General features: G+C 44.9%; 1 protein-coding gene across 6 annotated transcripts in view; it reads right to left on the reverse strand.

Annotated features, from left to right (window-relative positions):
* Positions 1–781: 781 nt before the first annotated feature.
* Positions 782–13,485, reverse strand: part of LOC128329260 (zona pellucida-binding protein 2-like) — a 67,646-nt gene continuing 54,942 nt past the window's right edge. For all 6 annotated transcript variants that reach the window (XM_053260123.1, XM_053260126.1, XM_053260127.1 and 3 more), the window contains 2 exons: positions 10,216–10,288; positions 782–1,661 (listed from right to left, as the gene is read on the reverse strand). In XM_053260123.1, the coding sequence (XP_053116098.1) occupies positions 1,259–1,661; positions 10,216–10,288 (476 nt within the window). In that variant the 3' untranslated portion in view covers positions 782–1,258. The remainder of the gene's footprint in view (positions 1,662–10,215; positions 10,289–13,485) is intronic.

Below are 13,485 nucleotides of genomic sequence, written 5' to 3' on the forward strand. Positions count from 1 at the left end.
CAAGCTGCTTAATATTTTGGACCATAGTAATGATGTTTTCTCTTTGTAAACTGCTTTGGGTGCTAAATGAGCAAAAGAGCAGTACAGAGGAATTTGAATAAATAAAATGTGCTTATACCATTCTAGAGTGTATACCTAAGATGATTATTTTTTCAAGTCATGCCAATACATGTTTTTCAAAGTTGTTTTTTCCAATTTGGGGTAGCCTTGTGGCCCTTTTGCCACAACATATTTTATTTATACTTTTCAGTATTACCATATATGACCAAGCCACATGGCTTCAGATTGATTTTTCTTAACAGAAATACCATGACATACATATTTCTAACTTTACCCCTGACTTAGTACATAAAATAAATCACTCAAAATAACTTCTTATTTTGAATGGGCAAAAAAGGCAAATGAGTTGGTGTAAGTAAGTGTAAAGGAACAAAAAATTCTAATTGTGCATATGGTGGTGTCTGAAGTTTGAACTATAGTGTCTAGCTGGAAACCAACTCTAGGTTCATGGTAGACTACTAAACAACAATGTCAATTTGGTCGTTACAAAAGGGAATCATTACAAAAGGGATAGAAAAAACTAAAATTAACAGCCTTGACGGCATTTGGAATACTGTGCAAAATTTGCTTATCCAATCTCAAAAATAGATGTTTAGAGCTAGGAAATGTTTAGAAAAAGACAACCATAATGATGAGGGAGACTGGAGCACCTTCCCTAATGAAGAAAGGCTAAAGTATGTTGGCCGGGGGGGGGAGGGGGGAGGTTAGGGGAAACAAACCCTAAGAAGATGATACATTTATTTATTTATATCCATGTGAACTGCTTTTGAGACTGTTGTTTAAAAGCAGTATATATATATTCATCATTTTTGTACACAGATTACTGCAGTTTTAATTAGCCTAGAAAAGACAGCAGTTTAAAGCAACACTTTTGATCTTTTATCTATTTTGGCTCCACAGAGTTTTCCTGCAAAGTAAGCTTAGTTCCAATCTGGACAGTTTGCAAACAATCAACCATACAGCACAGTGTAAATGCACAGCGTTTTTAGGCAATATATCAGATGTTTTGGTACCCTCCATGAAGCAAAAGCTACAAGAGGCAGTTGAAGGAGAGAGACTCTGAGGTTGCCCCCATTTGCAACTATTAAGTGAACTTAATTTCCAGATTTCTTACATGTACTCTTTTAAGACACAATTCAACCTTCCTCCTCCCAACTGCAGATTCATGCAAAGTTTTGCAGAATCTCACTCACAGCAACTAGGACGGGTTGTGCTTCATTATGTCAACTAATTTTTGCTGATTGGATGGCAAGTCCTTTGGAATAAAATCATTTCCCAAAATGGGTGATGGCTGGTCTTCAAAGCTTGTTTCTAATTCACTTGCTCCTGTTTGGTCAGGTGTTGGACTTGCACCAGTAGTTGTAGATGGTTCTGTCACTTCATCATTGCTTAATAATCCCACGGATTCTTCTAAAAAATCTACTTTGTATTTTGATTGATCTTTCCTTTGCACTTTGATAGGACTTAATTTACTTCTTTGCTTTTGAATTTCTGCATCACTTGCAATATTTGCAAATGTTTGCAGCCTCTTCTTAAGTTCAGATTCTGCCTCTTTGATGTATTGGGCTGCTATTGTTTTCCTGCAGCATTTAGTTATGATCCTGTGAGAAAATGAGGGGGAAATTGGTCAGGCCCAGTATTACAAGAGGACAAATTTAACACTCACTACTAAGCACAATTATTTGGGGCTAGGCCCCATTAAAATAAAAGGGATTTGCTTACTCATAAAGGAATTAGGACTGGGCTGCAAGATAAACTTACCCCACTGCATAATAACAGCATAAAACGCTTATATATAATTCACTAAAAGAAACTGTATATTTATCAAAATGAAGACACAGGCACACCAGGGTATAAAAAAACCAGTACAGCATCTAAACACATTTTCTAGTATTGTACAGCCTATTAATGGATGCTGATGAATTTTGAATCAGCGTGGTGGATATAATTCACAATGAAACCAACCAGAATCAGGCCAGACATCAACAAAGATTCCTCCAGAAAGAAAAATGAACTTTGGGGCAAGTTTAGTTTTCTGACTTACTTTAATATCCTGATCTACAGATTGCAGGTGAGGAACATGAATGGCCACAATAAGAAAAGAAAATCAAGAGGACCTGAGTCAACACACAAGTAGATCAATGCTGACAAAGCTGACTCTGCTGGTGAGTTCTGTATGCAAATGCCTGGATGCTGATCACTTACACATTCAGCAAGAAGAATTTCACGTGGCAGTCTGCTTCCACACACAAGTCACCCTTATTTGAACAGAAGTAATAATGATCATTTTTATCCCATAATTCCTCCAAAGAACTCATCATGCAATATGGGGAAGTATCCTGTTTTAATACTACTATGGATATTTATCTGCCGCTTTTCAACAAAAACATTCTCAAAGTGGTTTACATAGAAAAAGAAATAAGATTATTTCCTTTACCAGAAGGGCTCACAATCCAAAAAGAAGCACAAGGTAGTCAGCAGCAACAGCCACTAGAGGAATGCTGTGCAAGGTTTGGATAGGGATAGTTATTCTCCACTTTAAAAGGTGCCTTTCTGCTCAGTTAGCTTACTTAGTTTACTCTCAAAACTGTTCTGTGAGTTTTGACTTCAGGAGGAGGATTTTAGATTGAGAAAGTAGCATGGGGGATAGGGATAGCACTAGTGCTGCACCTCTGATCCAATTTGGAGCCACCCGTGATGCTCAAAATGGCAGGAGGACCTGATCATATCTCCAGCCTAACATGTAGCTTGGCCCTGGGCAGGAACAGGAACATCAGAGTTGCTTACCTGTAACTGAAGTTCTTCTAGTGGTCATCTGTCAATTCACTCCAGTGGGTTTCGTGCCTGCGTGGAAGCTGGTTTGGGATCTCTTCAAAGCTCTAAGTCCTGCTTTTTGGCGGAAGCCCTGCCCCCTTTGTGGTAGTGCCACCGTTCTCCCTCAGTTTGATATGTCTGCCAATCTGAAAAGAGACTGCAGCGGGGAGATAGGGAGAGTGTTTGAATTGACAGGTGACCACTAGAAGAACTTCAGCTACAGGTAAGCAACCCGATGTTCTTTAGCGTGGTCACACTGATGGGCGCATCGCAAGCTGCACTGCACTTACCTGGTGATGGGATGCAGTCAGAATATGGATTGAAGTACCGCCTTGCCGAAAGCAGCATCCTGGTGTACTTTAACATCCAGGGCATAATGGCGGATGAACGATGTTGGTCGTGTCCACCTGGCAGATGGCTGAGAGTGGGAGATTCCTGTCTCACACAGTTGACGTCACCAGCACCCTGGTGGAATATGCCCATACAGGGTGCTGAAGATGCTTGCCAGCCAACTCATAAGTGAGGGTAATGGCCTGTGCAATCCAAAGGGAGAGGGTCTCTGTCAATGAGCAATAACCCCAAATTTCCTTGCCACAGGTTACAAACAGGCGATTGGTCTTGCAGAAGGATGCAGTCCACTCCACATAAAAAGCTAGTGCCCTTTGGGCATCCAAGGTATGTGGGGCCATTTTGGCCAAGTCCGAAGGCTTGAGAAAAAAGACAAACAACATAATGTCTTGAGCTCTATGGAAATATGGCACCATCTTTGTCAAGGAGGACACATCCAAGTGAAGCTGACCTTATCTCAGTGGAAAACTAAGAAAGGTGGGTCCACTTGAAGCGCTGACCCGCCTTGCTGATGTAATGGCGACAAGAAAAATTGTTTTCTGAGACAGATGATCTAGGCCCTACGTCTCCATAAGCTCAAAAGACATACCCATCAGCCTGAAGAGCACCAGTGGTAAGTCCCAAGAAGGTGCCAACGGTGGAGCATCTGGGTAAGTATGAGATAAGCCCTTTAGGAATTGTTTTATAGTTGGGTCATGGAAGAGTGAGTGTACCGATGACATTGAGAGGACTGACATAATGGCCGCCATGCAAACACAGAGAGAAATGGACAGACCTGAAGCAGGGGAAACCAAGGCTGCCTCAGCCACCAAGGAGCAATTAGGATCGCCCGTATTCCTTCTATCTGTATCTTTTGGAGGACATGGGGGAGTAGCAGGATTGGAGGGAAAATGTACATGAAGTGGGCATTCTAGGGAAGAGCAAAAGTGTCACATAGAGAGTGCTTGCCCAGTCCCACTTGAGAGTAATACAGGCAACACTGTTGGTTGTGTTCAGAGGCAAAAAGGTCAATTTCCAGATGACTCCAGCACCAGAACACCTGCTGCAGGGACGGCTAGTAGATTTGCCATTTATGGGGTAGTGCATCTGTGATCATGTTCTTGTGACCCTGGATGTGGATCCCAGAAAACTCTATGTCATGTGTGATCATCTAATTCCAAATCACCAGAGTAAGAGCCCCCAGGGAACGTGAGCCTGCCCTGCCCTGTCTGTTGATATAAGACTTTGTCGTTGTGTTGTCCGTCTGTATGCATACATGATGGCCCCAAATGTGTGGAAGGAAAGTCTGGAGGCCCCTAAAGACCGCCAGCAACTCCAGATAATTTATATGATGCCAAGCCTTGGAGGGGGACCAATGCCGATTCAGATGAAAGCCTATGTAGTGGGCTCCCCAACTGTATTTGGAGGCATCCATCACCACACTTAACTGCAGAGAGAAATAAAGGAAGGGAAGTCCCAGAGTTGAGTTTGGGCATCTGGCCCACCAACAAAAGGAGCTGTGGACCACTTTGGGCACCCTTAGTCTCATAGACTGTAGCTGGTGGAGGGGGCTGAAGTGATCGAGGAACCACCACTGCAATACCCTCATCCGCAAGCATGTGGGAGGACTGCCGTGGTGGAAGCCAGGAGCCCCAGGAGTCTCTGGATGGTTCTTGCAGAGTGCACGGTGTGAGACAGCACATGGTTCGCTAAGGAGAGAATTGCTTCGACCCTTTCGCTAAGGAGAGAATTGCTTTGACCCTTTTTCCCGGTAGGTGTATTTGATTCATGACTGAATTGAATGTGATCTCTATGAACTGAATGACTGTCATGGGAATTAGTTGTGACTTTTTTGGATTGACTATGAGGCTGAGGTCCTCCAGAAGGTACAGAGTTATCCATACATGGTGGTGCTGGAGTGTCTGCCATGAGAACCAGTCGTCTAAGTATAGGAACAAGTGTGCGTTGCACTCATGTAAAAAGGCGATGACTAGCCATACACTTTGTAAAAACCTGTGGAGCAGAAGACAGGCTGAAGAGCTTTGAAATGGTACTGTTGGGAGCCTATATGGAAATGTAGATACTTTCAAAGTTGAGGATGGATATTGACATAAAGAATATATGTCCTTTAGATCGACCCACGTGAACCAAGTCCCCTCTGACAGGACCTGAGTGATGTCTTCAATGGTATGCATCCTGAAGTATCTGTAGCAGATGAATTTGTTGAGGCCCCTGGGGCGCAGTCCGCCATCTGGCTTGGGAACCACTGGGAGTACTGGGGAAAGAATACAGGGGTATTCTCCAGTACTGGGAGAAGCCATCCCAAGAATGGGGATGAACAAGTTTTATGGCGTCCTCCTCCCACAGGGCTTCTACTTCCTCCAGTAAGGCTGTGGTAAGGTACATGGTCTGTATAGGGGATGGTGGAGGGAGAGAAGTGAATTTTATTGCGTATCCAATACTCATGATGATAAGTACCAGTACGTATCTGTAGTTATGCTCTCCTATGTTGGTAAGTATGGCTCAAGAAGAGTACCAATTTGGCGAAAATGTTGTCATGAGCATTTTGGGAAGGTAGAGGACTTGCCCTTAGACTGGTTGGAATGCTGATTAGAAAAGTGAGAGGGCTTCTTGTATTGTGAGGTTTTCTGAGAGTGAAAGAAGTGCTCTGAAACCTGAGACTGCAACGAAGAGCGATAAGATAGTGACTTGTTCCACTTAGATTGCTTGGATAAGCGAGGCTGGTTAGAAGTTAGACTCGTGGAGCATGCCGTGTTCCTGGGCTTGTGGATGTGTTCCATAGTTTAATCTGTCTTTGATCCAAACAGCACCTCCCCATCCAAGTGCAGATCTTCAATACATTTCTTAGCCTCTGGATTGAGGCCAGAAAATCTAAGCCAGGCATGGCAACAAAGGGCGATAGATGTGGCCATGGTACAAGCTGTACAGTCTTCTTGGTGATGGGAGGAGTGGAACTCTTCTTGGTGATGGGAGGAGTGTGTGCAGGACTAGGGCCAGGGGTGGGTGACTCGGCAGTTCCTGGGGTCAGCTGCCTAGCTCTGGGCTTTATAGGAAAGCTGCCTGTAGCAGCAGGCTGCCACTGGTGGGGTCGCCACCAAAGCAGAGACACCAAAGGGGGTTGCCCCTTTGGGGGGATAACGAGGGTGAGGGCCGGGTTGTTTGGCTCAGGAGCCCTCGTGGTGTGTGAAGGTGGGTGGGTATTCTAATTTGGTTTCTCTCTAAAATCCTCGGTGAGTTGAGTTTTAATGTGTCTGGGTCTTTCTGGAGATGTGGAGACGGGATGTATCCACTGACTATGGGACAGCTATTCCAGTGGTGGTGGGGAATAGAAGAAGTAACATTGACAAGTCAGCAGGCCGTTGCAGAGAAAGGGAAATCAGAAGCTTAATTGTTGTTTCCCCTTCTGGCTGTCCTGCCAGCTCTTTGACCTTGGAAAGCAATGCCAACCATCCACAGAGCCTCGTCTTGCTCCTTTGTAATGCCAGGTCGGCCCAGAATAAACCTGAAATCATCCATGATCTGATTCTGGATGAAGGGGCGGTCCCCCGCTTCTTCCTCCAGGGTACTCTGTTGAGGAGCAGGGAGGGGACATGGGCGGGGAGGTAGGTGTCATGGCCCAGACCTCTGAGTCAGAAGAGTCAAAGGGGGAGCGGGAGGATTTGGTTGGGAGAGCAGGCTCAGAAGCACAGCAGGAGGATTTGGCTGTGAGAACAGACTCTGAAGCTGAGGTGGAACGGCAGCAGACAGGGGAATCTGAACAGCTGGCAGAGATGAGGGCTGAGGAGACTGGTCAGGAGGAAGCTGGAATTTCACCTGTCTCAAGAGAAAGGCTCAGTGGGAGACACACAGGCGTAAGATCTCGCGGGAGAGGGAACAGAAATGCTGAGTCAGGACACCCTGATTGGCTGCCGGTTATCTCGAGCCCTATATCAAGAAAATGCTGTTCCTGAGACGGGACTCTCAGCAATGTTGCCTACCGCAGACAGTGTTCCTCGTGTTTATAATTGTTCAACCTTTCTTGTTTCAGCCTGTCCTTGTTCTGTTCCTTCCTTGCTCCTTTATTTCAGTTATTGCTCAGATATCGTAGAGCGGGGTAGCTAGGTTAGTTTCAAGGGGACTTTATTTTGTTTCTACTGCTTTATTTTTGATAGTCATCCTTCGCTTTTGTCCGTGCAGCTAAGCTGCTACTTTCTTATCTACATAATTATCTCAACTCACAGAAGTGGATCTGGAGGGACCATTAATCCTGTCGGGTCTACAACAGTAGAGGGGCTGTATATCTCCCTGACCAGGATCCCTGTTGAAGTGTCTGACCATATTGAATGTGTGCGGCTAATGTGGGGACCAGGGATAGACTGGGACTTCTCTTGGTATACCGACTGCCCCGCTGCCCAATGGAGACCCTAACTGAGCTGATGGACTTGGTCTCAGGCTTGGCGTTGGAGTCTCCCAGGCTTGTGGTGCTCGGGGACTTCAATGTCCACTTTGGGACCAGTTTGTCCAGGGCGGCTTGGGAGTTCATAGCGGCCATGACAACTATAGGCCTACCACAAGTGGTCTTGGGACTGACGCATATTGCTGGTCACACGCTTGATCTGGTCTTTCACTTTGAACAGGGTGGTGTTCCATGGATGGGGGCTCCGGTGATTTCCCCATTGTCATGGACGGACCACCATCTGGTTAAGGTTGGACTCACAACACGTCCCACTTCCGCAGGGGTGGAGGGCCCATTAGGATGGTCCGCCCAAGAAGGTTACTGGATCTTATAGGATTCCAGAAAGCCTTGGAGGGATTTAGTGTTAGCTCTGCTGGTGATCCTATCGACACTCTGGTGGAGAATTGGAATAATCAATTTACCAGGGCAGTGGATACGATCGCTCCTAAGCGTCCTCTCTGACCCGCTTTGAAATTGGCCCCTTGGTATACGGAAGAATTACAGGGGCTGAAGCAGAGAGGTAGACGACTAGAGTGCAAGTGGAGGAAGACACAACTCGAATCTGACAGATAATTACATAGAGAGCATTTGAAGATCTATGCTCAGGCAAAACGTGTGGCAAAGTAATTCTTTTCCTCCTGTATCGTGTCTGCAAGTTCACGTCCAGCAGAGTTGTTCAGGGTTGTGAAGGGGCTAATGTGCACCCCTTCCCCCTTGAATCAGTACTTGGAACCAACAATTACTCGCTGTGACCTTTTAAATGAGTGTTTTGTGGACATAATATCTTGTATTTGGGTCGACTTAGATTCAAATTCCACAATTGTTACGGAATCTGATGCCGAGGTGTCCAGCAGCTCCCCTTATGTGATGACCCTGAATCAGTTTCAGTTCGTGACCCCTGAGGATGTGAAAAAAAATCTTCTTGTTCCTCAAGCTTGTACCCTGAACCCGACCATGTTGGGTCCGTGGGCGAAGTCTGTGAGGTCCACTTGGTCTTGCCCTCGGGCTCAGTACTGAAGGAGGTGGCGATGCCTCACATTCTGGTGGGTCCAATCCCTTTTAAACTTTGAGAATCTCTTCTTGAGATAGTAGAGGAAGCCAAGATTCCAAGACTGGCGAGGCCGGCTTGTGCGGTTGTTGAGTAGACTGAGAAGAGGAAGGCGTATCCGTGGGCTTCTTTGGTATCTTGTAGCACTGGAGCACAACAGATGTAATCGCACCCAGGATTGCATGGGCAACAGGATCAAGTTGCTTCTTCTTCTTTTTTGCTTGAGGGACGGCTTTTGCAATCTTTGATTTAGGTTGTTGCTTCAGGCTCATTCATCAATATTGAGCCCAATATCGATGGCTTGGGCATCAAAGAAGGTTCTGCCACTGGTACCATAATGGCCATGGCAGCAGATTCAGCAGCTAGGATCGGAGGATCCTTAGGCTTCAGACTGGGTTCCGGCATCCCCATCAAGGAAGGATCTGATAATGGAGCTGATGGTCCTGAAATAGAAGCCATTGGAGTAGTGCAGCCAGAGTTTTCTCTCAGAGAAGGGCTCAAAGCCTTTGAGCCCCATTCTTCCTCACTTAGAAAAGGGTTAAATAGTGGTGACAAGAATCCACCTCATGGGCCTCACCGAGGCACACTAGGCAACAGGAATGGCTGTTGGTGGATGGGAGTTTTACCCGGCAAACTGTGCACTGCTTGAGCATAACCTTGCTAGCCATAAAAAGGGGGACACTAAAAAGTTTTTTAAAAGCATCGCAGTGCAACAGAAGGCAGAGGAAAATAATGAGTAAAGGGGGATGCGCTCCCCACGTGGAGAGGGGAAGGCGGGGGGAGCTCCACAAGGAGTTGTGGCACGGTGGCGGAGGGAGGGCCCCCCCAAAAAAACACCGAAGGCGAAAGGCAGAAAATAGACTACACAGTAAAGACTGGGTAGAAGGGAAAACTAAAGAGAGGAGATAGCAGGGTTTCTTTCTTATAGAGCTTCGGAAAGGTACCTCACCAGAGCTGTTCTTCAGTCGATGGGCAAAGAAGACATGAGGGAGAAAGGTGGCGCTACTGCAGAGGAGTGGGGCTCCTACAAAAAGCAGGACTTAGAGCTTTGAAGAGATCCCAAATGGGCTTCCGCGCAGGCGTGAAACCCATCGGTGTGATTGACAGAGACCATGCCAAAGAACCTGTGTTTCCCATATTCGAACTCAACACTCTAGTCACTGCATCTCTTGTATATAGTATAGTGGTTTGTGCTATATTTATAAAACTTCAGGGAATATATCAGCAATGGATGACAAGAGTATGATTAATGGAAAGGGAAAGCAAGAGAGGTAATGCAGACTTTTCAATGCAAATTCTGGGCACAGGAGAAGTCGCAAGTAGAAACCTAGCAGCTGCCTTCACAAAAGTAGCTTCAATGATTACACCTATAGAACTTGCTGTAGAAGCCATTTCCCCCCTGCTCTACAGTAATATGCTACTAGAAGTGAAGAGGAACACAGGAACTTTCTTTAATAAATCAGATCTACATGCTATAAATATTGAAAGGTAAGTGTTTAGAGGTTCTTACAGCCAAATTGTCACTAGAATAAGACTGGTTGCTCCTGAAGATATTAAAAGAACAATCCACATTGACAGAATTCCTGAAAAACATAAACACAAAGAAACATCTATTTAGCTTTACTTAGCATTCCTAACTCTCTCTCTCTCTTTCTCTCTCTCTCTCTCTCTCTCTCTCTCTCCATTACAGTCTTTTTTACCAGAACTCACCATCTTCAGGCAAAGTTGTTACTGACAATTAATTACTGAAATCCCTGTTTAACCCTTGTTTAACTTCTACAATCAAACTCTAAATCTTGGAAGAATTGCATGCTTGATAGACCCAAGTTTTGTAATGGCCCACTGGGACAATTAAAGAATCTCGTTGGCAGTTATGTTCTTTATGTTTTCAGTCAAAATGTGATGGACAGGATTAGACTTTCAAGAGGATTTTAAAACTAATTTCAAATTTCAGTTTTTAATTTAGCATATATACTTTCCAAGTGTGTACCATGGGTTGATTGTTCATGCTCCAAAACTCATACTTCTCCTCACCTTCTGGGGCATTTAAGGGTTTAGAAAATTCAGACCTGTCATATATCTCAGAAAATGCCCCCTCAGAAGCTTAATTAATTAACTTTAAAATAAGTTCAATTGTTTTCAGTGGAGGGCCAGGCCTCTGGAAAGGAAAGCAGCCAGTTCTGATTCAAATTCCCACCTCATTTCATTTTCACAATTATTATGTTGACCAGTGACATCTGCTAGCCATCTAAGAAAATGTATCACTAACTCTCCAAACCATAGTTAAAAAATACAACTGCCCACACAGAAAAAACAACAAAAACCACAATACATAAAAACAGCAATCATCACCAAGACAGGATCTCAGTATTACCAGCACACCACACAGTCCCTGTTATGAAAAAACAACAACAAAAACTTCCTGTGAAATCCAAGCACCTCTGACATTACTGTACTGTTTGGTTATTTACTCAGCACTTTGGCATATCCTCCTCACATCCTCCTTACATTCATTGTTACCATTGTGAGAGCTGCGCAACAAGAGTAGAAATGGGGCAGTCAGGCTAGGAGTAATTGAGTTATTTATTTGCTTTTATATTTGTGAACTGCCTAGAGCCATCTGGGTGAGATGGTATGTATTAAATAAATAAATAAGACTAGCCATTTCCCCTCAAGGTCCCTCACTCCATTAGATCCATAAAGAATACTAAGATTGTACCTAGGAAGTACTAAAAGGCATCATTTCTGATGAGCACTTTGGCCAATATGTTATAAATTCTACATTTTTTTTAAAATTATGAAAGCTGAAACTGCTGATGCTGAATTCTCTTTCCAATTCCAAATTCTTTTATCCTACAGTACATTAAAAACAACAACTGTGAAACACCCACATCTCTAATGATAGCAGGTTTCTGTTTGATTTTCCCTCAAACACTTTTAATTGCTATCCTACTATACCATCAACATTAATGAACACAGGAGCATAGAAAGCTGCCTTATATTGAGTCAGACCATTAGTCAATCTCACTTAGTATTGTCTGCACTGATTGACAGTGGCTTTGGCGTCTCCAAGGTTTCAGGCAGGAGTCTCTCTCAGCTCTTCCTGGAGATGCCAGGGAGTGAACCTGGGACCTTCTACATGCAAGCATGCTCTTCCATTGAAATATGGTTCCATCTCCCTATGTCTTACAGCACTCACATCACATGTAGTCACTCATCCAAATACAAACTAAGGTGGACCCTGCTTAGCAAAGAGGACAATTCATGCTCACAACCACAGGACCAGCATACCTAGCTCTCCCTTCAGACAAGCAATTCTTGTGTCATCGTATTTCTTATTAACATGAGTCACTGGCCGCATGGCCTTGTCCATGTCCCTTGTGGCAGAATCAGAAAAGCGGGGATGGCACGGCAGCCCTAAATCAACCTCCACTAGTGAATCACATGCTCTTCTCCCCAAAATCCTGCCCCCAATCCTTGTTTAAAGCCTTGGGTGAGCAGAAGGGATTACCACAATACCTAGCAGCTACCATCTCTTTCTCATTCAACCCTTAGCCCTTTCCTCCTTGGCCAGCAGCCATGCTTAATTAAAATTGGTTGCTGCACACCACCCATGCTCTGCATCTTAAGGGGCTTTTCTGATAGATATCCAGGCCTTAAATAAAATAACATATCATTGTCACCAGTGGTGGAACAACCTCTGAAGGGGCCAGCTTTCTGCCCAGTCATTTTGGGAGTTATGAACCTTTTTGAGTTTCCCATTGATCTCTATGGGAAATTATCTGATGGGCTACATTAGATAATTTCCCCATAGGGGTCAATGGGAAACTCAAAAAGATTAATAACTCCCAAATGGCTGGGCAGAAAGCTCTGAAATTAAGAGGATGCAAAAACATGCTGTATTTGTTTACTGTATTCCCAATTCTCAGGGCACAGAACACCAGTTTGTAGCCCTTGAGACATAACGAGGGCATGCACACGAGCCACCTGACCCGGGCTTGCACAGCCCTTCCCAGGGTTGTGTGGTTGTGTGGGTTGTGTGGAACGCCGGGATCAGGCCCAATCTCATTGCGGGGATCAGGCCCAATCTCATTGCTGCCCTACTGAGTAACCTGAGTTTTTTACCTGGGTTATTACTGAGGTAGAAAGATGCGACCACGCCCATCTACCACAGTACCTGGTTGTGTGCATACTCAGGCTGCCTGCAGCCCAAGCGCGCACAAAGCCAGGCAGCAAGAGCACCTGGCAGCGGGAGAATCCTCCAATGCACCCGCACTCCTGGCATGGTGCACTGTGGGATGCCAGAGGAATGTTGCTCACTGCGGCGCCAAATGTGTACTGTGCGAGCAGCAGAGCCTAAAGGGGAGGGTTGATCGTATGTGCAAAGGCAAGTAGGATCCTGCCTCCCCGCCAATGCTCCCTATTTTGGTCATGAGAATGATCTTGAACGTAAGCAGGGAAGTGTGCCTGGCAATTTCTGGTGAGAAGCTAGGACAGCTAAGCAGATTTTTCCATTGTTCATTACCATATATAGTTTGTGTCCCTTCCCATAACTAGCAGAAGCAGAATGAATTATGGAAAACAGACAAAAGCATTCAAATCTATTTAATTTGCCTATTATTCATATTTTATTACTAAAAGTGGAATTGCAACAAGATGTAGGGGTGTTCACGGACCGGTTCGTGGTTGTACCAGTCCACTGTGAGCCAGGCGGTTCAAGCAATTCAACCGCGAACCACTCCGAACCAGTTTGAGCTGGTTCATTGGTTTGACCAGCCCA

Source organism: Hemicordylus capensis, chromosome 6, assembly GCF_027244095.1.
Source record: "Hemicordylus capensis ecotype Gifberg chromosome 6, rHemCap1.1.pri, whole genome shotgun sequence".
NCBI lineage: Eukaryota > Metazoa > Chordata > Lepidosauria > Squamata > Cordylidae > Hemicordylus > Hemicordylus capensis.